This window comes from Sorex araneus, chromosome 3 (assembly GCF_027595985.1).
Source record: "Sorex araneus isolate mSorAra2 chromosome 3, mSorAra2.pri, whole genome shotgun sequence".
In the NCBI taxonomy this organism is placed as follows: Eukaryota; Metazoa; Chordata; class Mammalia; order Eulipotyphla; family Soricidae; genus Sorex; species Sorex araneus.
In genome coordinates, this window is record NC_073304.1 from 151,815,605 (window position 1) to 151,841,653 (window position 26,049).

Sequence of the window (26,049 nt, forward strand, 5' to 3'; positions counted from 1 at the left end):
ATAACCTGGACTCCCTGTCCTCACAGAACCCTGTAAAGTGGGGCTGGACCATGGAACAGGGGTTAAGGTCCTCACCTTGCTTGTGGCTGAGCAAACCAAACCAAAGCTTGTGAAGTGTTAGGACTCCCGGGTCCACTTTGCAGGCAAGGACACCGAGGCCCAAGTTCTTGCATTCATTTTGAGTCAAACTGACTGCAACTACAGGGAAGCAGGCACCTGAGGCGGGGCTCAAACAACACGCCCTGGTCGATGCCGGGTGCTGAGGCCTGGAGAGCGGCACAGGCCTCTGCCTGGAGCTTTCAGGAGGGCCAGCGCCAAAGCAGTCCGTCACGTGGGCCCGCACACGTGCCAGGCTGGCAGCAGATACACGCGTGGGGTGTCTCGCGGGCTTAGTCTGGGAAAGGCCTGTGCCTGGCGGACCTTGTCCTTTCACTCACCCGCCCCGATCCAGCCCTGACCGGCGCCTCCAGGACGGACAGACGGACGGACGGCCGCGTCCAGGGCGCCGAGAGCTGCGGGGCGGCCAGTGACTTCGGGGGTGCGAGAGCTCGGCCCGGCGTCGCGCGGCTGCCGCCAGGGGCTGACGCCGAGGCCGCGCCGCTTCCGGGCCGACGCGGCACCGCCTGACAGGAGTCGGTCTGACCCGAGGGGGCAGGACGCGGCCGCCCGCCTCCCGGCCCGCCCCGCCAGGCTCACGAGGAGGCCCGGGGAGGCCTCAGAGAAGCCGGCCGCTGTCTCCCACGGGCTCACAGTCCGTTATCATCCGCAAGTTCTCGTCCTTTGGGGAGCTACCGACGAATCCCTCTAGCAGGGCCCCAACGCGCCCCGCAGCTCCGGCCTCGCGGAACGCAGCTGATTGACTTCCGCGGCTCTCTCGGCCCCGCCCCACCGCCCTTGGCCCCGCCCCGCCCGACGCTCGGCCCCGCCCCGGTCCCGCCCTCCGCGTCCACAGTTCTCTGCCCCGCCCCCTTTTCTATTTCTGAGCAGGCATGTTCCAGGCAGCTCACCCGACTCCTTCCATTTCTATGGGATCGGCAGGGTCCTGAGATTCGGCAACGCTGGAAAGCTTATCCCAAGAAGGAGCTGGCTTCCGAAGAACGTCCGAGACCTGCGGGGGGACTGTTTTCCCTTTGGTCTGGGTCGTGCGGACTGCGGAAGCGGAGTCTGTGCGGCCCAGTGGAACTCGCGGCGGCGCGAAGGGCCCTCAGGCGGCGCCGCGGGCAGCCCCGCAGCCGGGGCCTGGTGCTGCCGCCGCGGCCGCTGTCAGGGAAGCGCGGGCGGCCCATGGAGCCCGGGAGCGTCCGCTGCTGCTGAGGCGGCGGCGCCGGCAGCCCGACCCCGGCCGCCGCACCCCCCCCGCGGGGGTCCCCGGAGGTAAGAGACTCGCCGCGGGGTGCCGCCGTGCGTGTGTGTGTGTGTGTGTGTGTGTGTGTGTGTGTGGCGGTCCCTCCCCCCATCACACAGCTCCCCCGCCCCCACACCGGGTTCGACCACGAAACTGCCTCCCGGTGCAACTGCACCCCGCGTCCTCGTCCACCCTCTGCTTTGCTTTTTGGCTCCGTCTCCTTGTCGGCTCCTCCCCTGCCCTGTTGTCCCCCCGCCTCCCTCCAACCGGGCTGTTCCCCCTGCCGCCGCGAGCGCCTCAGTCCGGGACGCCGCGGCGCTGCCCGGCCGGCCGCCGTCTGTCCCCTGCTGCCCGCAGCCCCTCCCTGCCCCGGGCCGCGCGTCTGCCCGGCCGGCCCCGCGCCCCCGCCGCTCACCCGCAGCCCCCGGCCGGGGGCGCCCCGACTTCCATTTGCCTTCTGCTCTGATCCTGGCTCAGACCCTTCGGGAAGCGCTTCTCGTTCCTGTAACTTTCTTATACTTTTCTCCCCGCCCTCCCCTCCTTTCCCCTCCCCCCACCTCTCGGGGGGGGGGCCCTGGAGAGGAGCGACCCCCTGACACGGCCCCTATGAGCCGGGTTCCGTTTCCCTAGGGCCATGCCTTGTGCTCTGGACCCCTGAATCCTTGGAGGAGGGAGACGGGGTCGGCCCGGCTGTCCCCGCAATGGGCCGTTCCAGACGGGAGGTGTTTCTTGAAGGGTAGAACAGGTTCCCGTCGGTGACAACTTAACGAGGCGTCTGGATCAGCCACGCGGAGGGATTTGGCAGAAAAGGGGGTTAGAAGTGGGTTTGAGCCACTTAATTTTAGGCTTTTCTAAGGCGAGTGCGGCGCCTGCCCAGAACCAAGAGGAATTTGGTTAACTCTTTCCCTGGCTTAGGAATATTTGGGTTGATTTAGAGAGAACTTTAGCCCCGGGGGGGGGGGGGGCGGGGCGGGGGCGGGGTTGCTGTTAACTGGGAAAAGGAACAGAGGGATTTAGAGTTTGCAGGTTGAAGCTTCAGGTTCTGGAGAGCAGCCTGTGACTTCCTCACTTGACACCCCAGTCACCCACCACTCTCTGGGCGCACCCCTGCTGAGGGTTGGGGGAAGTTCAAACTGATGGATTGTTTACAAACATCCTGGGTTCCTCAGACAGAGGTATTTATTAGCAGGGGGCTAGTTGTCCTGAGACTGTTCTTGGTCACCCGGTTGGGCCTTTGTGGCCACAAGAGAGTAAGACAGCTGGGAAGGGAAGCTCCAGGCCTGCTGCCTTCCTCTTTGCAAAACCCAGAGCTGCTTCCAGTGTATTAAGTTGCCACCCACCTGTGCTTACTCTGCCCTGGGAGTCTTTGGTGGAAAGCATGTCTGCGGGACAGCCCTTTGAGTAAGGTCAAGGAACAGAGAACTTGGAGCACAGAGGAAACTTAGCTGCTTCTCTGGGAGCCCACAGCAGGGAAGAGGACAGGCATCTTCCTCCAGCCTCATGCCGCCCCAGTCCCGCTGCCCTGTCCCTCCTCAGCAGCCAGGGTGCTCCCATCCACCCTTTTTTCAGAGCCCCTCTCAAGAGATATCCTGTTCCCTCTCATTACCCAGCTTTCTTCTCAGAGCCAAGTTCACAGGGGATCACGTTTGCAGGAGCAGCATGCTGAGTCAGGGAACAAGTTGAGGGGGACCTTCAGTAATTGGTATGGGACTCTCGGGCCTTGGCCAGGTGCATTTGGGCCCTGCGGCAGGGAGGAGCTCTGCAGAGACAGGTGCATGTACAGGTTGCTGACTCACCTTCTCTGTTTGCTTTTTATTTTTTGGTTTTAGGGGGACCACCCAGGATGAAACCCAGGTTGGCTGCCTTCAGGGCAAATCCCTACCCACTGTCCTATCACCAGTCCCTACCTTCTCTGTTTAGCAGCAGCCCCCAGCAACCACCTATAACTGGTGCTGACTGGCTTGGGTCTCCTTACATGGGCCCATGGCCCTATACAGAATTCTCTGCTGGATTCAGTGTTGACTTAACTTCTGAGACTGCACCCTCCACTGCCCTCCCAGGGTGGCTGAGAATGCTGTCTCTTCCTGCAGCCACCTTCCCATCACCTGGGCCTTGGGTGAGCTTTTACCTGCTTTCTGGCACAGCTTGAACCCGCTTGATTGCTCAATCCGGAGTTTCTGCTAGAAAAAGGTAGTACTAAACTCCTGAACCTGCCATTAATGTCAGGGGGGAAAGATGAACCGAGACCTCCTTAAAGAAAGGCTTGAGGGGTGGGTAGGGTGCTTGCCTTGCACACAACCAACCTGGCGTCGGTCCCTGGCATCCCATATAGTTTCCCAAGTCCCACTGAGAGTGATCCCTGAGCACAGAACCAGAAGTGAGTCTTGCCATATGTGACTCAAAAGTAAACCCCCCAAAAATGGTTTGAGTTAGAACTTACATTAGAAGAAAGAGCATCTCAACAGCAGAATTGCAAACTACAGTGATAACAGAGTTTCTTGGAGTTGCTTTCAAAGAGCAGCTTCTTTTTAAAAGAACATATGCAGGTGCATACTCATACTTCTCTGCTCTGCGCTTCCCTGTGTCGCCTCACTCAGGCTGTGGAACCAGCCTGTTGTTAACACTTTCCAGTCTGCCCCCTTTCCTGGAACGCAGCTATTGGGCTGGGCCCGGGGAGGCCTCTTCATTTCCCTGCTAGTCTCACTAGGAGATGAGTGGAGGCTCCCAGCCTTTAGGACCCATGTGAGAAATACGGGGCCTTGGTTGTCTGACTGTCCTGGAGAGTCATCTGATATTTAAGGTGTAGTTTTTCTTCTCAGCTGTCTTCTTACTCTCTGACTCACAAGGGGGAGAAGGATGATATAGGACCTGTTCCTTCCTGTTTTTCTCTCCTTTTTTGTGTTTTTTTTTTTTTTATGTTTTGGGGTCACATCCGGCTGTGCTCAGGGTTTACTCCTGGCTCTGTTCTTGGGCATCACTTCTGGCAGGGTTTGGGGAACCATATGGCAAGTGCCTTCGTCACTGTACATTTCTCAAACTTGAGTTTGGTCATTTATAATGGCAGAGGGGTCTGATTTTCATCACCTCTTGATTTCATCCATTTCCTTATGTGCAGGCCACCAGCTGAGGGAATATGCTCAGTGGGAAAGTTCTGTGAATACTGTGATCTAGATTCCTATCTAGGAATGATGGTACCTTTACCTACCTTCCTGTTGCCATTAATCATTCCGGTTGTGATCAGTTGCCACAAGTAACTGCTAGATTTTCTAGGGAGGTGGGGCCAGAGTAAAAGTATAAGAAGGTAGGGCACTCTTCTTGCATGCAAGCCAACCCATGTTCAATCCATGGCACCCCATATGGCACCCCCACCCTGGCCCAGCCAGGTGTGATCCCTAAGTGTAGAACCAGGAGTAAGCCCTAAGTAAAGCAGGGTGTTATTCCCCTGACACCAAAAAGAAAAAAAGCTAAAAAATTAGGGGGCTGGAGTCATAGCACAGCGGGCAGGGCGTTTGCCTTGCATGAGACCAGCCCGGGTTCGATTCCCAGCATCCTATGTGGTCCCCTGAGCACTGCCAGGAGTAATTCCTGAGTGCAGGAATTCAAGACCCATGAGTAATTCCTGTGCATTGCCAGGTGTGACCCAAAAGCAAAAAACAAAACAAACAAACAAAAAAAAACCCTAAAAATTAGGGGTCAGAGCGATAGTATCGTGGATAAGGTACTTACCCTGTACACAACCAGTCCATCCAGGTTTGATCCCCAGTACCCCATATGGTCTGAGTGCAGAGCCAGGAGTTACCCTGTGAGGACTTCTGGATATGGCCCCCAAACCAAAATAAATAAATTAAAATTTCTAGGTCTATGTGAGAATGCCTTGGAAGAAAAAGTAGACTTTTGGGGTCATTTGGTGACTTGGAAGCATGTGCAATATAGGAAAAGGGGGAAATGTGCCAAACATAGGAAGATTGAGAAAGAGGAAAAAAAGGGAAAAAGTATTGGTTGTCTAAGACAATGTGTCATTGGTCAGCTTTTCCAAGCAGACACCAGTGGTAGTCTCACTTGTACAAGATGACCCTCCGGTGCACAGTGCCTACTGCTCTGTGGAGGGGAATGATTGGAGGCTCCTTATTCTGTGCAGCCCATATTTGCGAGTAGAGACAGATCCATGCAGGTAGCCCTACTGGTTCTGTAGCTCAGGGGGCACCTCCTAATATGGGGGAAAGAGCATAATGGAAGAATTGCTACCTTCTTACTGACCTGGGTTCCAGCAGCTTCAGAAATCCAGTTCAGGGAGGAACTTCTTGGACCAAGTTAGAAAAATAAACAGAAGGACCTTTTTTGGTAATCTCTGAGGACAGAAGCGGTTTCCACGTGTCTTTCTCTAGAGGTATTTCTGGGGGCAGAGCGATGGACTTTCTAAGATTGGGCCCATCAAAGTAGCCTTGACTTTTCACATTTTAGGGTGCCAGAGAGGCACTGATAAGATGCTAGTTCAGCTTCCCTGGTGATGACCAAGTCTGTATCTCAGACCTCCTTCTACCTACCCAGAGTACTCAGGATCACTAGGGTCACAGGGAACGCCACCGGTAGTTAGGAATGAAGCAAGCTCCACTAGACAGTGCCATCAGCTTTCCTCTTGCTTAGGTCCTTAATTTGCGTTTTTGGAGCAGGCCTCTTTTCTGCCTAGACAGACTCTTCAGAGCTGATCCAACATTAATAACGTGCCTTTCATGGGGGCCCAGGGGAGTGCCTTAAGTGGTAAGCATGTGTATTTGCAAGGCCTTTGGGTAATTCCCTGGTACCAGTCCTTCTCACTGCCACCAGCATCAACAAAGCCACAGTGTGCCCCCCACCTCCCCCGTCGACCCCTCACCCCCATCCTCACTCGAAATAGGAGTTTCTTCCTATTCTGCACTGATTCTCCCGTTGTGAATGTGAAGACACTGCAGCAGCATCCTAGGAGGACAGGAGCTTTTGTCAGCAGCATTTCTTTCTGAGATCACCTCCACAGAGGGTCTTAGATTCTGGGGTTCTTCTCCCTGCTTTTGGAACATTCAAGACCCATGAGTTCTAGCTTTTTTTCGCTTATAGCCTCTCTAATTCTTCGAGTGTGGGTGTGTATGTGATAATGGGGAAAGTCAGGTTAATACAGAAGAGGGCTGCCATAAGTGCTTTTGAAGACTCAAGCAGGGAGTGTTGACAGTAGTTTCCTTCCCTTGTAAACAGTTTATGCATGCACATGCACGCAAGCGTGCACACACACACTGTTTGTTTACTAGCTTAGGTGCTTGGGATTCAACTAGCATTTATTAACTGCTGCTGAGTGCCATGATCCATCTTTTTTACACACATGAATCTATTTATATGTATAGCAACAATGAGAAGTGATGTTTTTCCCATTTTGTAGTTGAGGAAATGGAAACTCAGAAGCTACATTGCTTGCGTAAATGTTCCCATCACATAATGGCAGAGCCAGGATTGTGAAGCCCACATATTTGATTTCATGGCCAGACCTCTTTCCACTGGGCTTCAGTTTCCATTGCACTGAAGAAAGAGGGAACAAAGTCATGACGTCATACAGCAGAGTAGTGCCCAGTGTCATCGGGGTTGACAGTGCTGGCATCCTTAAAGCTGCATTTCTAGGGGGCTGGAGCAACAGCACAGCAGGTAGGGTGTTTGCCTTGCACGTGGCCGACTTGGGTTTGATTCTTAGCATCCCATATGGTCCCCCGAGCACCACCAGGAATAATTCCTGAGTGCAGAGCCAGGAGTGACCCCTGAGCATTGCTGGGTATGACCCAAAAAAGCAAAAAAAAAAAAAGCTGCATTTCTGTAAGTGGACGTTGGCATGATTTTCTGGGATTTTCTTAGTCCTTGGAACTTTTAAGTATAAAAGGCAAGATAAGAAAGTATCTGTAAGAGAGACAGAGAAGAAAGGCGCCTGCCATAGAGGCAGGCTGGGGGTGTGGGAGGGAACCTGTGGACACTGGTGCTGGGAAATGTACACTCGTGGAGGGATGGGTGTTGGATGGAACGCTGTACAACTGAAACCAAATCCTGAACAGCTTTGTAAGGGTCTATTTCACAGTGATTCAATAAAGAAAGGAAGAAGAAAAGGAAGGAAGGGAGGGAGGGAGGGAGGGAGGGAGGGAGGAAGGAAGGAAGGAAGGAAGGAAGGAAGGAAGGAAGGAAGGAAGGAAGGAAGGAAGGAAGGAAGGAAGGAAGGAAGTCTTAAGTAGAAATATATAGCAAGACTTTTAATACTAAACAAAGGTAAGATAAGGACCTGTGTGTGCATTTTAAACACAGTTTAAAGGAGCCAGAGCAGTAATACATCGGGTAAGGTGTTTGCCTTGCATGTAGCCAACCCAGGGTCAGTCCCTGGAACCCCATATGGTCCCATGAGTCCGCCAGCAGTGATCCTTGATGCAGAGCCTGAACACTGCTGGGTGTGGCCCAGGAACCAAAACAAAACAAGCCAAAACAAAAAACTGTAAAGAAAAAGCTGTTGACAGACGTTACGAGAGATGCTTGCAGAGCACCTGAAAACAGAAAAGCATTTGAAGAATTAGGGGCAACGGAATTAGACCAGAATTGCTCCCCATCTACCTGAAGAATTTGTAAGCCTATGCAAAGCACATTAAAAAAAATTTTTTTACAAATACAAAATGAGAACAGAGGCTAAGTAAGCTGAGTAACTAAATGTAAAAAGAATGAAGAGTCAGATAGTGATCAGAAGTGAAGATAGTTGAGGAAAGCTTCCTGGGCGGAAATCACTTTTGGTCTGATTTTGAAAGAGGCTGGGAAGGCAGCAGAGGAAGCCTCTGGGAAGGCCCCAGGGCCCAGGGAGGGTGTGAGGTTGGCACCACTAACCCATGTGTCTGTGTCTCCCTTTCTCTCCCCTTCTCCCTCCAGTAGCTTGGAAGCTGGACATCTGGTTGTGGCCATGGGGGACACAGCAGTGGAGCCTGCTCCACTGAAGCCAGCTTCCGAGCCCGCTCCTGGCCCACCCGGGAATAACGGGGGCTCCTTGCTAAGTGTCATCACAGAGGGGGTTGGGGAACTATCAGTGATTGACCCCGAGGTGGCCCAGAAGGCCTGCCAGGAGGTGCTGGAGAAAGTCAGGCTGTTGCACGGAGCTGTGGCCGTCTCCAAAAGAGGCACTGCACTGGAGCTGGTCAACGGAGATGGTGTGGACACAGAGATCCGCTGCCTGGATGACCCCCCCGCCCAGATCCGGGAAGAAGAAGATGAGATGGGGGCCACGGTGACCTCGGGCACAGCCAAGGGAGCCAGGCGGAGGCGGCAGAATAACTCTGCCAAGCAGTCCTGGCTGCTTAGATTATTTGAATCCAAACTCTTTGACATCTCCATGGCTATTTCATACCTGTATAACTCCAAGGAGCCCGGAGTGCAGGCCTACATTGGCAACAGGCTTTTCTGCTTTCGAAATGAGGACGTGGACTTCTACCTGCCCCAGTTGCTAAACATGTACATCCACATGGACGAGGATGTGGGTGACGCCATCAAGCCCTACATCGTCCACCGCTGCCGCCAGAGCATCAACTTTTCCCTCCAGTGTGCCCTGCTGCTTGGGGCCTACTCTTCCGATATGCACATTTCTACTCAGCGACACTCCCGCGGGACCAAACTGCGGAAGCTAATCCTTTCCGATGAGCTGAAGCCAGCCCACCGGAAGCGGGAGCTGCCATCCCTAAGCCCGGCCCTGAACACGGGGCTGTCTCCCTCCAAACGGACTCATCAGCGCTCCAAGTCTGATGCCACCGCCAGCATAAGCCTCAGCAGCAGCCTCAAGCGAACAGCCAGCAATCCTAAGGTGGAGAATGAGGACGAGGTAAGAATCCCGATAGGACCAGCCAGGCACAGTGGCACTGGGCAGGAATGTGCGACCCAGGGTTACGCTGTCCTTTTCTCTCCTTCCCTCCCTCTGTTTCATTTCACCGATAAACACATGGAATATCAGGGTAGGGAAGACATCAGAATGCCCGTATTCCGGCTGCCTCCTGTTACAAAGAAAGTACTTGGAGACAGAGCAAGGGGTCTGCCCAGGTCATGTAGGTAGCTCAGAGCAGGGCAGAGAACTCCTGACCTTCCCAAAGTCCGTCTGCCCTCCAGGGCAGCTCTTCTGCTCAGAGCAGCAAGTGCAGGCAAGGAAAAGAGACTGTTCTGTGCTGGGGGAGGAGAGATGCTAAATCAAGCCTCTGTTGGCTCCACTGGCCAGGCCACCCCTCACAGTCCCCAACCCCTAAAGATCCAACTTTGTCTTGCCAGAGGACCCATTTTATTCCCTATTCCTGAGGCACCCGCAGAATGCTCCCTACCCAGCTTTCCTTGGGGCATGGGCCATCTCAGGATCAGGGAGATGGTTTGGGAGAAGCACCAAGGAAAAGTGAAGCAGTACATCGCAAGCATGCCCAGTGTGGTCAGGGACACGAAGGCTACAAAGAAGAGGCATCTGCCCGCCACGGAGAATGTCCGATGTACTGACCTTAGGTAGCATGTACCTGCCCTTCGGGCCACATGTCCACTGAGAGCAGGTGGCCCAGTGGATGACCCAACTGTCAACGTAGTTTCCCTGCCAGATATTGGGGCCCCCGCCCTGCCTCCTGCCCTGGCCGTCAGCCCAGCCTTGGGAAGAAGGGAGAAATGAAAGAAGAATCTGCACGTGTTGGAAATGTGGATAGTCATGACATTGGCATCTGCTCCTGGCATGGGCGCTGGCCCAGCCCCCACCCACATTTTTGATACAATAGGACTTTGAAGGAGGTTAGAGTGACAGGAGGGAGGGGGACTGCAGTGCCCGCTTTGTCTATACGGTCAAGGTTTTGCTGTGGGAACTTGGTCAGGATGAGGTGAAGGGAGCCAGCGACACTCACCCAGTGTTGTGCTGCGGCCAGCTTCTGGCCTGCCGCTTTACGTTTACTCCCAGACCCATGTCTTTCATCAGCATGGAAACGGGTCTAGAGCCAGGAAATGATTCACCCAAGGGGTCTCAGTGCACAGGGTGCAGAGCCAACCTCCACACTGATCGGGGTCCATGCGGGAGGAGCAGGGAGAGTCAAGCTCAGTGAAGGTTTGGGGTGCTCCCCTCTTGGGGTCAAGCGTGTAGTAGCCGAGTGACTCATGGGGCTCCTGTCAGTTGCCGGGTCTGGAGCAGCAGAGCTGAGCCCCAGGGCTTTCTGGCCCCTGGCCTCTGGTCTTATAGCAGGCTGGGCTTCTGAGTGCCCCTGAGACCCATGTTCCGAGGGTGGGAACCTGCCTGGGCCTGGCTTCTTCCACTGGGGAAACTGAACATGGAGGAAACTTTGGCAACTGTAAAAGCTTCTGAATCCGTGCGTGGCAAGATAGCACAGCTGGGCAGGTGCTCGTCTGGCATGTGGCTGACCTGGATTTGATCCTCAATACCCAACAGGGCTCCCACCAGCACCCCAGCAGTGCTGATGGCCCAAGCCACCATCCCCTACACACACACACACACTAACACACTATTTATTCCCAACACACTGTGTTGGCTCCCAGGCTTTTCTGGCAGGGCTCTCCAGGGTCAGCATTCCTCAGGTAACAAAGGTGGTGAGCAGGAGATGGAGACAGCTCCGCTTCAGAGCGGCTCTGGGGTGGGGGTGGCTGCGGGAATGGCACTGCTAGCCAGAAGAGGCACTGGAATCCTCTGGCTCCTCATGAAGGGGATGGGAGTACAGGATAAAGCAGGTCTGTCACTGGGAACGTGAACATTTGGTGTCTCAGCACACAGGCTCTCCCCCATCTCTCAGAGCCCTTACCCTCCCAGTGCCGGTACGAACTGGTTCTCCTGGTCCCAGACCATGAATATTCATTCAGTCCACAGCTAGTTGTTGGGATCAGACAGAGAAATGGGGTGAGGATGGAGATGGAGTGGGTGAGGAAGCCGTGAGCGTGGAGGATAGAATGCTGGGACTTCGGAGGTAATTTGAGTTTCTGATTTGTTGTTGTTTTTGGTTTGGGCCCCATGCCCAGCTGTGCTCAGGGCTTACTCTGGCTCTGTGCACAGGGCTGACATCTGCCCGGCTCAAGAAACCATATGGATGCCAAGGATCAAACCCTGGTGGGCTGCATGCAAGGCAGGTGCCCTCCCTGCTGTACTGTCACTCTAGCCCTTCTGAAGTAATTTGGAAACTGTTAACTAGGGATCTGTTTGGTTTGTGCCTCTTGATTTTGTGCCCTGAAACTTTACTGAATTTATTTGTTCTGGGTCGGAGAAACAGTTCCAAGGGCTGAGTGCATACGTTGCATGTGAAAGGTGCAGGTTTGATTCCTGGTCCCCTGAGCATCAAGCTGGGAGTGATCCTTAGCTCTGTTTTGTGTAGTCCAGAATGTGAGAGATCCAAGAAAAGCACTGTGATGTGTCCAGCCCTCCCCCCTCCACTAAAAAGAAGGAAAGGAATTTAGGACTTCTGTTGGTTTTTTGGTAGTTTGTGGCTCTTGAAAAGCTGTTCCCTGCACATGCACATTAGGAGAGCGTCCGGTTTCCGACTCCCTGAGTCACGTGGTGAGTCTCGGGCAGGGCCTCTTGGAGCCTGCTTCCCACCTCTTGCTTTCTAAAGGATTCTGAGGCATGCACTGTTTCTCCCACTGCCCAGGAGCTCTGGGAGAGGCCCCAGAACAGGCCACGGGGCTGCTTGCGCTGCACTTGCTGCCAGGGCCTGCCAGACCTCCCCAAGGATTCTGCTTTTCTGGCACTCTCATGTTCAGCCCAGCACCCAGGCACCGACTCCTCCCAGCAGCCTCTTCCACCCTGCAGCCTGTCCCTTAGAGCAGTTTCTTTTTGTTTGTTGGTTTGTGGGTCACACCTGGTGGTGCCCAAAGGTTACTCCTGGCAGTGCTTGGGGAACCGTATGGGTTGCCGGGAACTCGGGTCAGCTGCATGCAAGGCAAGCGCCCTCTCCACTGTTCTACCACTCCTGCCCAGTTAGAGCAGTTTCTGATCTGCTAGTTAAGGCTCAGCTCAGTGTTCCTTCCTATTTGTAACCAAATGGTAACTGGGCAGAGGGAGAGCTGGAGGTGTGTCTCGTGTGTGTGTGTGTGTGTGTGTGTGTGTGTGTGTGTGTGTGTGTGTGTGTGTGTGTGTGTGTGTGTGTGTGTGTGTGTGGCCGGCCCTCCCACCCCCGCTGCCCCATGCCTCCTGCCCCTTCGATGGACTTTGATTGCTGCGACCTTTGTACAGGGAGCTCTGCCACATCTCAGCCAAGCTCATGGGGTGATGTCAGCATTTTGGTCTGAGAGTTGTTCCCTGGAGCTGACTCAGTGGAGTGAGTCAAGTTCCAGTAGGAGAGAGGAGTGGGCTGGGCTGCACACCCTCCCCTCAGGCTGCTGCTGACTCAGACAGAACCTGTTGGGTTATCAGCTGCAGGTTGCTCCTAGTGCCAATATCCGGCCTGCTGGTCCTTCCACGCCCAGCTCCTGAGGAGACACGAAACCCCCAGGCATCTCCAGGCCTCAGTTCTGCCAGCTCCATCCAAAACTGAAGCCTTGTTGCCTCTGGAGAATGCTGGACTCAGCCTCTCCCCCCAGGGACACCAGGAGGGCCCTCCCAATGAGCCAGACTTAACTGTGCCCTTGAGTCCCGTCAGTCACTGTGCTTGCTGCTCTCTGCCCCGGAGCTTCCAGGACTTTGTCTCCTAAACCGCCTCTCCCCTCCTTCAAGGGCGCTTAGTGGCCACTGGCCTCCAACCCTCTCCCCCTCTGATCCTGTCAGGAGTTGGGTGAGGTTTGGCTCCCTCCCTCTGCTTTCTCAGCAGCACTCAGCCTGCCCCTCACTCCCCACTCATGGCAGGAGATTGTAACTTCCCTGACACTTTCATGCGTGTGACATGAAATGGTCTGATGGGAAGCCTGTGGAGCCTGGGTATATAGGAGGCGAGTGTCTCATCCTGTACTCCCACCTGGATCTAGCACAGGGCTGGGGGAGCCTGGTCACAGCGAGGCAGGGCCAGGATTGGTTACAAGATACAGCCTATGGTGCTCAGAGAACTACTCCCAGCTCTGTGTTTGCTCCTGGCAGTGCTCAGGAGACCACAAGATGCTGGGGGCTGGACCTGGCCTCCAGCATGCAATACACACTCCGGAGCCCTCGAAGCTGTCTCTCCCCTCTCCCCCCGCCACGTGGGTTTTCCAGTATGGGGGCCATGCAGCTTGTTTGAGAGCACAAGTGGAGTTGGAAAGAGCAGGGAAGCACCCAGTGGAAGCCGCCCTGGGGCTGGGGCCTAGCAGGAAGATGTCCAAACTGCAGTGAAAGGAAATGAGAAGCAGAGAGCCGCATCTCCTCAACCTCTGGCCTTGAGGTCAGAGCTGGCTGTCCACTACCTCCCACACATGGGCAGGGACATGGGCAGACGGCAGCAGTTGTGATCCAGGTTGGAGCTAAATTCTTTGCCTTTGTCTCTTTCCCCTCCCCGCCCTCTACCCTTTCCCAGGAGCTCTCCTCCAGCACCGAGAGTGTTAATTCATTCAGTTCCGTAAGTGGGGCCAGGCTGGGACAAGGGGGGCGCGGGAGGGGGGGCAGGCTACCCCCATGGCCACATTTCCTCTCCGTTCCCAGGTCTTCTGGGCTTCCAGGTGCCTTTTCTTCCTGGAGGGTCATGCCCCCTCCCTTTCAGCCCTCCTAGACCTTAAAGCCCCCCGACCCCGAATCATGCTCAGGCCAACTCAGGCTCAGTTTACCCTCTTCTGGGGTGTGATGCAGCCCCCAGGTTCTGGGTCTCTGGAGCCAATGGCTGGGAGAGAGGTAGAATTCACCCCTGGATTGGAGCCAGGAGCCACTTGGCAGAAGCCCCCAGGATCCTATTTCCCACTCCACTCCGCACACCCTTTCCCCATGGCTTCTTCCCTCAGACCATCAAATATTTATTTAGTGTCATCTAAACGCTGGCGTTGCTGGGTCTACTCGTTCCACGAGCAAACAGGATTTGGCCACAGGACAATCTGACCTCCCCCAGCTCGTTTTCCTTTTAAACTTGACCCTCTTTCTTCCAGGTCTGAGTTCTTCCCTTTTTCCCAGCTTGCGGCCCTTAACCCGGGCCATTTCTTAACCCTCATTCTCCTTTCATACTCCCTTGGATCCACCCCTGATCCCCTGACCCTCTGGTTCAGCAGTCACTGGACCTTGTCACTGGGCAGAGACGTGAGAGGAAATGCTGGACCCTCTGGGAGTGTAGAGGATATTTCGACCCCACTTTTTCCCCCTGTCTACCCAATCAGTTTTCTCTGTTCTGTGCTGACCCCCTTCCAGTCACGATTCCTGTCTCGTCTCCTCCCATGTGGCAGAACCTTTCTTGACGCCCCAAGTCACTTTTCCAATATGCTCATGTCACTTAGGGGGCCCCAACCCATCTGCTGGGATGGAGTGGGATGAGGGGGCCTAGTAACAGTGACCATTTGGGGCTCAAGATGAGGAGTGGCGCCTCCTAAATCTCCTCTTTTCCTCAAGTAGGCCCTTGGCCTATTTTCAGGACCCCAGAATTCTAGTTCTAATGTCTCCCTTTATCTCTTTTCAATCCTGCCTCCAAAGCTCTTCCAACTGATTTATATCCTTACTTCATTATTGTGGGCGCCCCTGAACCTGCGCCCCCAGGGCTGAGGCGGAACAGTGAGCTGTCCTTTGAACCCCAGCTCTGTAGCACATGAAGAAGCAGGCCAGATACTCCCAGCTTTCCCAAGAAGCTCGGTTTTTGCAGGGGGGAGAGGGGTGAAGGTAGAAATGCTCCATGACGGACTGTACATCAGGGATAGTACAGCAGGTAGGACGTTTGCCTTGCACGCACCTGACCCAAGTCCGATCTTCGGCATCCTATCATATGATTCCCTGAGCACCGCCAGGAGTAATTCCTGAGTGCAGAACCAGGTGTAACCCCTGAGCATTGCCGGGTATGACCCAAAGCAGAACAAATCAGCCAAGCCAAAACAAAATAAAACCAAAAACACTGCTCCATCAGGAAACTAAGTAAGACATGGGGAGAGAGAGAGAGACTGGTGAATGATGAGCTGTTTCAACTAAGAGACTGGGACCGAGAAATAGAATGGGTAGGGCTCTTTCCTTGCACTCAGTCAACTTGGGTTTGATCCCCAGCACCCGATAGGGTCCCCTGAGGCTGCCAGGAGTGATCCCTGAGTACAGAGCCAGGAGTCAGCCCTGAGCACTGCCAGGTATGGCCCAAAGCAGAACAAATCAACCAAGAGAGGAGGTACTGTTCTTATCTAGCTGAAGGGAGCTGGGGTTGGCAAAACTCCCCTTGAGTAGAATGACCTAGGCTGGAAAAAGAGCCTCCTCTTTTTCCCCATCTAACTGAGTCCATTTTTTCCCACACCCCCAGTTTGCCCCCAGCTGACTTTGCCCTTTCTTGTCAGGGGTGAGAGCACCCAGCAAGGAGTAACCTGGGGAGTGTATCCCTGAGAGGTGGGTCGGGGCAGCCCTGGGAGGCAATAGGCCTGTGCAGCTGTCGCCAGGGCTGAGAGAAGTTCCTGCATTCCTCACCCCCATCCCTCCCTCCCTCCATCTGCTTTTTCTCTCCCCATTGAGTTGATTGTTCCCTCCTTAATGCTGAGTCTGCTCATCCTCCCCAGCATGTGCTGAGCTCGGTTAGAGGCCCTGGGTGGACATGGGGTGGAGGCTACAAGTTGTCTTCTGATGGGTGAAACAGGGCCGCAGAGCCCCTCCTCGGCCCGTTGAGGCTCAGCTGCCCCGCTGCTTGCTTTGGGACACTGCAGCGGCTGGAAGTTGTCCCTCACCTCCTCGAGACCTTGGGACGGTTCTTTAGGAGAGAAGGGCAATATACCCAGCACTCAGGGTATTTGCCTGGAGAAGCAGCCACAGAGAAGTACTGTGCTGCCTTTTGAGACCCCAGGTCCAGCTGGTGGGTGAGGAGGTGGCTCCGTCCTGGAGCTTCGTGGATGTGGGACTCCTGGCCTGCAAGCCAGGACTGAGAGCAGGGAGCATTCCTTTCCCCTGTGGTTGCTTCATTGTCTCTTTTTCCATCTTGGTCCTCTGCAGCCCATCAGACTGGCGCCCGAGCGAGAATTCATCAAATCCCTGATGGCTATCGGCAAGCGGCTGGCCACACTCCCCACCAAGGAACAGAAGACACAGCGGCTCATCTCTGAGCTCTCCCTGCTCAACCATAAGCTCCCTGCCCGAGTCTGGCTGCCCACGGCTGCCTTTGACCACCACGTGGTCCGTGTGCCCCATACCCAAGCCGTCGTCCTCAACTCCAAGGACAAGGTAGGTGGCTGAGGCCCAGCCTCAGCCCTGGCCCTGCTTGCTGTGCTCCCCGGCCACTGGGTGACGTGCAGAGCCCCTCCCTCTCAGGCTGCCATCATAGGTGGCACATCTGGGCCAAGCCTGTCGGGACACTATGCATTGGGCCCCATGTCTCTGAACCAGAGATGTCTTGTCTCTCCAGCTTCCTGCGTGCATATCTCAGACACCTCTGTCTGCTTCTGCTGGCTCCTCTCGGGCCCTAGTGACATGCACGGCAACCGGGAAGGGAAGAAAATGGTGTGTGGGGCCCTTTCTGGTCAGAGTGGGCAGGGGAAGAGAGAAAGAGGCTGTCCATGGGGAAAAGCAGCTGGCTGGGAAGACATTGAACGGTGTAATTCTTCCTCCTGAAGCACGAAGGCAAGAGCCATACATGGAACCTGCCCAGCTATCCCTGTCCCCGTGCCTGCCCTCCGGGCAGACCCCAAGACCCCCTGCCTCTTGCTAGGTTAGGATTCAGAATTTGGAGCCCGAATACATCACCTATGTCTTTTGAAGCACAGCTATCAATGTTCTGAAGACATGTGCCTCTGTCATCCTAACTAGTTATTGGGTGTTCATAGACGGAGCATGACTTTCCTTGCGTGAGCATAAAGAAGTTATGTATGAACAGGCTTGAAATTCGAGGCCAGAGGTGCCAGTCAGTGACTAGTAGTGTCCATGTCTTCCTTGTAGGCCCCTTACCTGATCTACGTGGAAGTCCTTGAATGTGAAAATTTCGACACCACCAATGTGCCCGCGCGGATCCCCGAGAACCGCATCCGGAGTACGCGGTCTGTGGAGAACTTGCCTGAGTGTGGCATCACCCATGAGCAGCGGGCCGGTAGTTTCAGCACCGTGCCCAACTACGACAACGATGATGAGGCCTGGTCGGTGGACGACATAGGCGAGCTGCAGGTGGAGGTGAGCAGTTCGGATGATTCCGCGTGGGGCTTATCCCCTTGGAGGAGGAATCACAAGTAAGCACCGGGAGGGCTAGAGAGATGGCTGACAGGCCGCATACAGGAGGCCTGCCTGGGTCCGATCCCCAGCACAGCTCAGCACAGCACAGCTCTGGTCCCCTGAGCACTGAGCTGGGAAGTAGCCCAGAGCACTGCCAGGTGTGGCAGAAAAGCCTAAATAATATAAAAAGGAAACTCCAGGGTCCAGGTGGCTGAGACAGAGACAGAAGTGCTACACTTGCTCTCTTGGGAGGCCAGGGTTTGGTAAGTGATTCGTTCATTCATTCCACCGAATCATTATTTTGGAGTTGTTGCTGTGCCCGCCCTTGTGCCAGGTGTCATGAATGAGAAGTGTCCCCTGCCCGCAGAAGTGGATGAACTAATAGGACAGAGCAGGCCCTGTGGGCAGGTGGCTGCAGTGTGGTGCCTGTTCTCCAGGTGGCGCTGCCCCATTTGAAGAGCTGGAGATGGCTTTGGGGGGTGGGAGGGTTGGACCCCATCCTGCAGTGCTGAGGAACTACTCCTACTTGGTGCTTGGGGGACCATCTGGGATGCCAGGGTAGGCAGAATGCGTGGTGAGTGACCTGACCTTGGTGCTCTGGGCCCCAGGCCCCGGATGCAGCTTTTGTTTCTGGGATGTGCAGGTAGAAGGTGACAAGCCTGAGGGCTGAGGATGGAGAGGTCTGTCTCAGCCGGCTGGGGTGGGAGAGGCTCAGACTGTGTTCAGACTCTAAGGGAGAAACAGGATTTTCTATAGCTGTGACACCTGGACGCTGTCCTGGAGTTTAGTGTCTAGTCAGGGAGATACTTAGTTGTGGTTAGGGCATCGTATCAGGCAGTGCTCAGGGGACCAGGTGCTGCCTACTGGGGTGGAACCTGGACCTTCCACATGCAGGCAGGCCTTAGCACTGTCTTCCTGCCTGCCTCACTTTCCTCTTCAGGACCCGTTATTGAACCCAGTCTGCTGTACAAGCTGTGTGCTTTAACACACAACTACATCCTTGGCCCTTGGACACAAACATTTAAGCAAAAAAACATGTAAGATCTGTAACAGGCTCTAGCAGTTAAGAAGTGACGGGTCAAATCAAAATATTCTGGTACAAAGGAGAAAAGACAGGACTTGATGTGACCTTGTGATCTGGGAGTTAGACATGGGCAGCAGGATTGAAGGAATGGAGCCAGAGAGACAGTTCAAGGGTTAAGGCATTTCCTTTGTATGTGGTGCACCCCAGTTCAGTCGGCAGCACTACACATGGTTCCAAGAGTTCCTTGGAGAAGGCCCTGAGCACACTGTGTTGTCCAGACTTAAACAAATAGAAGTGTTGGAGCAATGGCCAGGCCTGTGGTTCAGTGGTCGAGGCATCCCTTCCATCTGAGTCCCTAGCTTCCTGGCACACACAGAGAAGGAATGGTCAGGGAAGCTGCTCTAGCTCCTGAGGGAGGGTGTATTCCTACCTGGGCAGCCCTCAGTATGAGGCTGGAAATACCACTTCCTGTGATGGCTGTGGTGAGAATTTGAGACTTACTGGCATTAGGAATCTTGTGGGAAACTTGTTAAGACTTCTTACTTTCAGGCTGAAAAGAGGTACCTGGGGCCAGAGGGAACTAGCATGCTATCTTTCCATGCGGCCAACCCAAGTCCCATCACTGTCACCACATAGGGTTCCCCGAGCACAGAGATAAGAGTAAGACCTGAGCACCAGTGGTTGTACACCCTCCCCCCCAAAAAAAAACCTAAAAACACCAGACAAGCAGCACCAGAAAGAAAGCTCATTACAATAACCAAAATCTGGAAATAACCCAAGTGTCCAAGAACACGAGTAGATAAAATGTGTTACATCTATGCAGTGGAACTCTGCACAGCTGTTAGGAAAAAATGAAGTCCTGAAATTTGCTGATACTTGGATGGTCATGAAGAGTATTGAACAGACAGAATGATCACATTCACTTGTGGGATGTAAAGAAACAGAAGAATAATACCCAAAGGCAATAGGAATGAAGGCCAAGTGGACTGGTCCTTAGTCGGAAATTTGCCACAATGGGGGAAGGGCAGTTAAGTCAGAGAAGGAACCACTGTGACAATAATAGCGGAAAGTTGTCACACCAGGACTGAGTGCTGAAGGGGTAAAGTGACATGCATGATCCCCTCTCAGTTACAGTACTGCAAACCACACTGTGCCTAAAAGGGAAAAAGTATTCACAACAGGGGCAGGCAGGAGGGAAATTGGGAACATTGGTGAAAGGAAATGGATGCTGATGAAGAGAATGGTGCTTGAACATGGTATGAAGGAAACTCAGTCATGAACAACCTTGTAACTTTGTATCTCAGTGATTTAGTAAATTTAAAAAATAAATAATGTTGGGGCCGGAGCGATAGCACAGCGGTAGGGCGTTTGCCTTGCACGCGGCCGACCCAGGTTCGATCCCCGGCATCCCATATGGTCCCCCAAGCACCGCCAGGAGTAATTCCTGAGTGCAGAGCCAGGAGTAACCCCTGAGCATCGCTGGGTGTGACCCAAAAAGCAAAAATAAATAAATAAATAAATAAATAAATAAATAACTAAATAAATAAATAATGCAAGCTCTGATACAACAAAAGAAAGCAAGTTCAGACTTTGAGAACACAAAACCAGAGATTCTAATTCAGTTCAATGGCAGGTTCTGGAATCTGCATGACTGCATCTGATTGAATCACACACTGCTGGGGAGGGGGTGTTGAGGGGAGCCTCAGCAGTGTGGGTGCAAGTGACCTAGATGCCATCATGACCAGGGCAAGTTTTCAGAGTGGAGTTTGGTTGGAAGGAGGAGGGTCCTGACTGGAGGAAGCGGCAGGCTCTGAGCGCCCTGACACGCCCTGCTCTCCCTAGCTCCCTGAGATGCACACCAACAGCTGCGACAACATCTCCCAGTTCTCTGTGGACAGCATCACCAGCCAGGAGAGCAAGGAGCCCGTCTTCATCGCGGCTGGAGACATTCGGTACGGCCAGGCCATGCTGCCCACGCTCCTCCTCTGCCACCTGGTGCCTGGTGGCCCTCTCTGCCCTATCTCCCTGGGGTTCTCCAGTGGGAATGAGGCACTCATTAGAGCAGCACTTATCAGAGTGGGGTCTGCAGCTGCTCGAGAGTTGGAGGGCAGCTCGTAGAACTCGAAGCTTGGTAGAGGAAATCTGGGGCCTCGAGATCTGCATCCCACATGCTTGCCCAGCACCAATTCAGCACAAAGGTTTCAGTGCTGTTTGCTCCCACAAGTGTCTGTGGGGCAGAAGTGCCAGCATGGACCGTGTCCCATGGCTCTGGGACAAGTCCTCCAAGGGTAACCATGTTTCACTCTGCTAGACGGCGCCTTTCGGAGCAGCTGGCTCACACCCCCACAGCCTTTCGGCGGGACCCAGAAGACCCCTCTGCAGTCGCCCTGAAGGAGCCCTGGCAGGAAAAAGTGCGGTGAGTTGGGCGGTGCTGCAAGGCAGCAGAGGCCCCCCCCCACTTCTTCCACACCCCGGCCCACCCCGCCCCGGCGGGGTCTGGCCGCCTGACATCCTGCAATGAAGCCCACCGTTCATTCCTCTCTCTCTCCACAGGAGGATCCGAGAGGGCTCCCCCTATGGCCATCTCCCCAATTGGCGACTCCTGTCAGTCATTGTCAAGTGTGGGGATGACCTGCGGCAGGAACTGCTGGCCTTTCAGGTGTTGAAGCAGCTGCAGGTGAGAGGGCGGAGCTCAGCCCAAGCTCCAGCTTCTTGCTGGGAGGGTGGCCTCACAGCAGCCCCTTGTGGCCCTTTTGCGAGCTGCATCTGCCATGCTCTGATGGTGGCGCTTCAGGGTTTGTCCTTACGGGCTGTGTGTGGCAGGTGGGTTGTGGTGGACAAAGTTGCTAAGGCCCTGAACCCTGGCTTGCTTGCCTGAAGGCAGCCTTACATGTTGAATCCAGTTTATTTATATGAAATATTTTTCCATCCTTGAAACTCGTCCCCAGAGCCCCGCCCCACCGGCTTGAGGCTCCTGCTCTCCGTGCCTCTGTCCAGCTATCTCGTGCCAAGCCTGAGCTTTCTGAGCTCCCTGGTGCTTGGGGGCCTGTGGGCTTTTTTCACTTGATGTAGTCTTTTCCATGGTCACCAAGGAAGGGAGCTGTGTGTGGTTGGGAGCTGGCATGTGGCCTCCAGAGCCAGATTTGTAGGTGACCGCCTCTGGGCTCCCGTGTCCCTCCACAGTCCATCTGGGAGCAGGAACGTGTGCCCTTGTGGATCAAGCCCTACAAGATCCTGGTGATCTCTGCGGACAGCGGCATGATCGAGCCAGTGGTGAACGCAGTGTCGATCCACCAGGTGAAGAAGCAGTCCCAGCTTTCCCTGCTCGACTACTTCCTGCAGGAGCACGGCAGCTACACCACCGAGGCCTTCCTCAGTGCTCAGCGCAACTTTGTGCAGAGCTGTGCTGGCTACTGCTTGGTCTGCTACCTGCTGCAGGTCAAGGACAGGTCGGTGCACCCCCATCCCCGCGAGTCTTTGCTCTAGGATCCACGCGGCCCTGCACTTTAGCTCTTCCTTTACTTCCCACGGCCTGCCCGTGGCCAAGATGAGTGGCAGAACAGAGATGTATTCACGTGGCATGAAGCCCCAGGAGGCGGCTGACCAGGGACCTCCATCACGAGGTTGAGAAGTTTCATTTTTCAGGCAGAGATATGAGGCAGCCTCTGATTAGCATCCACTCCCTTGGCTTAGCATCCACTGTGGTGAGGGGGCCTGGCCTGAGGTGGTGGCCTGAGCAGAGAGGGGTGGGTGCCAGAGACAGTACAGCAGGTCGGAATGACCTAAGTTGGATCCCAGCACCCCCATGGTCCCCTTAACTCTGCCAGGAGTATCTCTGAGTGTGAGACAGGAGTCTGTCCTGAGCACCACCTGGTGTGCCTCCCCCCAAAAATAAGGAGGGTCACAACATCAGATATGGCAGAATTGAAACTCTTACTCCGACATGCATGTGAAGTTGGGGATTTCTCCCGGTAGTATGTGATCTTTACAGCCCCAACTTCACATGCATGTTGGGAAGCAGCACATTATGCCAAAGGAACTGCACTACTGAGCCTGCTGGTCAGTGCCCCAAGAGCTCCTCTCGCAGTGTAGGGCCATGGTCCTGGGAAGGCAGTTAGTGCCTGTGAGCAGGCCCACACAGCTGCCGGCAGCTCTTGGCAGCACTGAGCACCTGCTTGCCAAGGCCTGATGTTCCTTCTGCTGTGACCAGATGAAAACCCTGACAGCTAGGCACCACCGCGTGAGAGAACTCAAAGTCAGACAGCTTTCAGAACTGGCATTTGGTCCCACAGATAACCCCCGTGAAGACGCTTCATTCAGGAGCTGGCAGGAAATGTAAGCTGTTAGGACTTTGGTTGTACATTTTAGACCCCTGAAGAAGCAAGATTTTGAACCAAGGCTCAGAGAGCCCAGACTGAGCACCAAGTGGAGTAAGTGGGTAAGAGGGAAGCTGGTACCATTAGGCTTTTCCCTCAGATACAAGAAGATTCAGGTCCATTCTTTCAAACAGGAGTGGGCAGTACAGGCAGCTGGTAAACCTTTCTAGTAACTCGGGAGAGATGTAGTCACACCACGAGCAGACTCTACCAAGAGCACTTGATGCTGGAGCCGAGACACCAGGACTGCCCTTCACTAACCTTGGGGCTCCGGGTTGCTTGGTCAGTGTTCTTGGAGCCGTCTCCACACCTGCACCGTCTCCCAGACCTTTCCTGGCCCTCCAGATTGTGCCTATGTTGCTAACCCTGAGACACTTCCCAGAGGGGGAGGATCTGGGTGAGGTGCCTGACTCCACCTCTGTCTCCCCTTCTTTTGGCCAAGTCAGGGTGTCCATCGATGCTGAGGTGCATGGTGCTGCCCATGCACCAGACATGCGTCCTCCTGCTGGCCATTCACTGAGAATTGCAAAAACCTGGGCTTCATCTCCTTTACCTCTTCCTGCTGCTCACCTGGTGCCATTTCCCCCCCATCCCAGGTGTTTTTAGTGGTTTTGCTGACCCAGTGAACACCATTAGGTCACACTGAAACTTCACCTGCTGGCCTCTGGTGGCTGCCCCCACCCCCAGGGGCCAGCCATCAGCAGGACTCAGGACAGCAACCCATGCATGCATCAGGCTGGCGTGGACCACTCACCCTACCTTGCTGCTGGCTGCACCCCCCCATGGGCTCTGGGTCATGTGGGGAACTGGGAGACTCTTGTTTTTAAGTTGTTCTGTCTCAGTCCCTATCCATGCTATCAGCCGTATCCTTTCCCAATTACTTTCCTTCCCAAGGTGAGCTGGAGGAATTAAGAGGTTGGACACAGTGAACAGGGCAGGAGGCAGGGCCCCCAGCCTGGTGTCCCACCAGTCAGACTGACAGCTGCCTCTCCTCTCCTCCACAGACACAACGGGAACATCCTTCTGGATGCGGAAGGCCACATCATCCACATCGACTTTGGCTTCATCCTCTCCAGCTCTCCCCGAAACCTGGGCTTCGAGACATCAGCCTTTAAGCTGACCACAGAGTTTGTAGACGTGAGTCAGGATGAAGCTGCCTCGCTGTATGCTTTTTGGGTGGAAGGGAGCTGACAGGGATGGCATTCAGGCAGGCTGAGGCTGGGTTTCTGGGGGCCTCCTCCTGAGAGTGGGGTGATGGCAGAGTGGGCACGTCTAGAGCCCCTCATGGTCATGTCCCTTTCCCAGGTGATGGGTGGCCTGGACGGCGACATGTTCAACTATTACAAGATGCTGATGCTGCAGGGGTTGATCGCAGCTCGCAAGCACATGGACAAGGTGGTGCAGATTGTGGAGATCATGCAGCAAGGTGGGCACGGGGGGCCCGTCCAGGAGCAGGCGCTGCCTCTGCTGCTGCACAGCTGTGGGCTCTGGCACTTGGAATTTCCTGCCAGAAAGTAGAGTCCACGTCCAGTGGGGGATGGGACACCCCAGAGGACTCCTCTCCAGTCCGGTGCCTGGCTTGTCCCAGGGGAGCGAGTGGGTGGGGCATGCAGAGGCAGTCAGGTGGCAGTCTGGAAAGCTCTGACCTCCTCGCCCACCTCCACTCGCGTCCCACTTGTCTCTCCCTGGGCCCCCCCTCTGCCCTTTCTCCATGAAGTGGCCCGTCTCTCACCCCTCCGCCCACCTGGGTCAACCCCCTCCTCGCATCCCCACCCTCACCCGCAGGTTGTCGCTGTTCCTCAGGAGCGTCCCCGTCTGGCCCCGTGATGACGGTGGCCCAGGTCATCTGTGAGTGTCAGACGTAGCGTAGGCAGAGGCCTGCAATCAGATAAGTGCCCGCCAGGGCCTGTCCCTAGAGCCTCACCAGCCTCCCCTCAAAGGCACAGGACAGGGCCTCCCGCCCCTGGCCATCTGGCCCCACAAACCGCACCCATGCTGCCAGGGTCTCTGAGGAGGGGGGCCGGGGGCAAGGGCTCTTTAGCTCCCCCATCCTCCCCCAGTTAGTGGCAGCACACCTCCTTTCTGCTCATGACCTCTGCCGCACTGCCCCCAGGTTCGCAGCTTCCTTGTTTCCACGGCTCGAGCACCATCCGAAACCTCAAGGAGCGGTTCCACATGAACATGACAGAGGAGCAGTTGCAGCTACTGGTGGAGCAGATGGTGGACGGGAGCATGCGCTCCATCACCACCAAACTCTACGACGGCTTCCAGTACCTCACCAACGGCATCATGTGACAGCCGCCCCCAGCCCCAGAGTGGGGGACCTTTGTCAGACAAATCCCACCCACCGCCCGCCCGCCCGCCTGCCCATCCACCCAAGGGAAAATGGAAGGCGAGAAATACAAAGGATCATGTGGTAACTGTGGAGCTTGCCGGGGGTGGGAGAGCCAGCCATGGGATGCAGACTCGCCAGGCACCCTGGCCCCGGCAGTATTCCCACCTGACAGACTCGGGACTCACCACTCGCTCTCCGGAGAACAGAGGTGGGAACACCAGAGACGCCGGAGCCTGAGCCTTCCCACAGGCCACCCCTTTAGCTGTCTGGGTCCCACGACAGGAAGAGGATGTTTCTGGTACTGAGGACTCAGCCTGTGGTAGGCCTCTGGCCATGCTGCTGCCCAATTGTCCCCGCTAGGGGACTGACCCCACCCAAACTCCCCTCGGCAGATGGGAAGGTAGGCTTGGCCACCCCAGCACAGGGCCAGGAAGGGACCACCAGGCCCTCCCACAGGGACCGGCCTAGCCATGGGGAGCTCCTTGCCCTGATCCCATCCCCAGACCCAGGGAATAGCTCTGTTTTTTATTTTTAACTTTTGTTTGAAATAAAGTCCTTAGTTAGCCAAGTCTGTGCCATTACTGAGTTTGGGGGGGACGGGGGTGACAGGGTCCCCATTTCAGCTCTCCTGACGTGGACCCCCTCCCTATCTATGTTCATGTTACCCAAGTGACAAACAGGAGCCTGGGTGGGATTAAACCACGAGCATTTTAATGGTCT

General features: G+C 55.0%; 1 protein-coding gene across 4 annotated transcripts; it reads left to right on the forward strand.

Annotated features, from left to right (window-relative positions):
* Positions 1-981: 981 nt before the first annotated feature.
* On the forward strand, positions 982-25,897 carry PI4KB (phosphatidylinositol 4-kinase beta). Of its 4 annotated transcripts, none has more exons than XM_055130371.1 (12): positions 982-1,374; positions 8,261-9,200; positions 13,816-13,857; positions 16,389-16,616; positions 17,328-17,555; positions 20,461-20,570; positions 20,930-21,034; positions 21,172-21,295; positions 21,802-22,067; positions 23,999-24,131; positions 24,300-24,420; positions 25,108-25,897. In XM_055130371.1, the coding sequence occupies exons 2-12, from the start codon at positions 8,292-8,294 to the stop codon at positions 25,287-25,289; spliced, it is 2,448 nt and encodes an 815-aa protein (XP_054986346.1). In that variant the 5' UTR covers positions 982-1,374; positions 8,261-8,291; the 3' UTR covers positions 25,290-25,897. The 4 variants fall into 4 exon arrangements, with proteins under 4 accessions (XP_054986346.1, XP_054986347.1, XP_012790355.1 ...); XM_012934901.2 differs by having other exon boundaries at positions 1,244-1,374; positions 8,264-9,200; XM_055130372.1 differs by lacking the exon at positions 13,816-13,857.
* Positions 25,898-26,049: the final 152 nt, after the last annotated feature.

Excerpts from the sequence above, each read along its gene's own strand:
- PI4KB (XM_055130371.1), top strand. The coding sequence starts at position 8,292 with ATGGGGGACACAGCAGTGGAGCCTGCTCCACTGAAGCCAGCTTCCGAG. Across the intron at positions 16,617-17,327 it reads TCCTCAACTCCAAGGACAAG|GCCCCTTACCTGATCTACGT; the intron begins GTAGGTGGCTGA and ends TCTTCCTTGTAG. Across the intron at positions 21,035-21,171 it reads CCCTGGCAGGAAAAAGTGCG|GAGGATCCGAGAGGGCTCCC; the intron begins GTGAGTTGGGCG and ends CTCTCTCCACAG.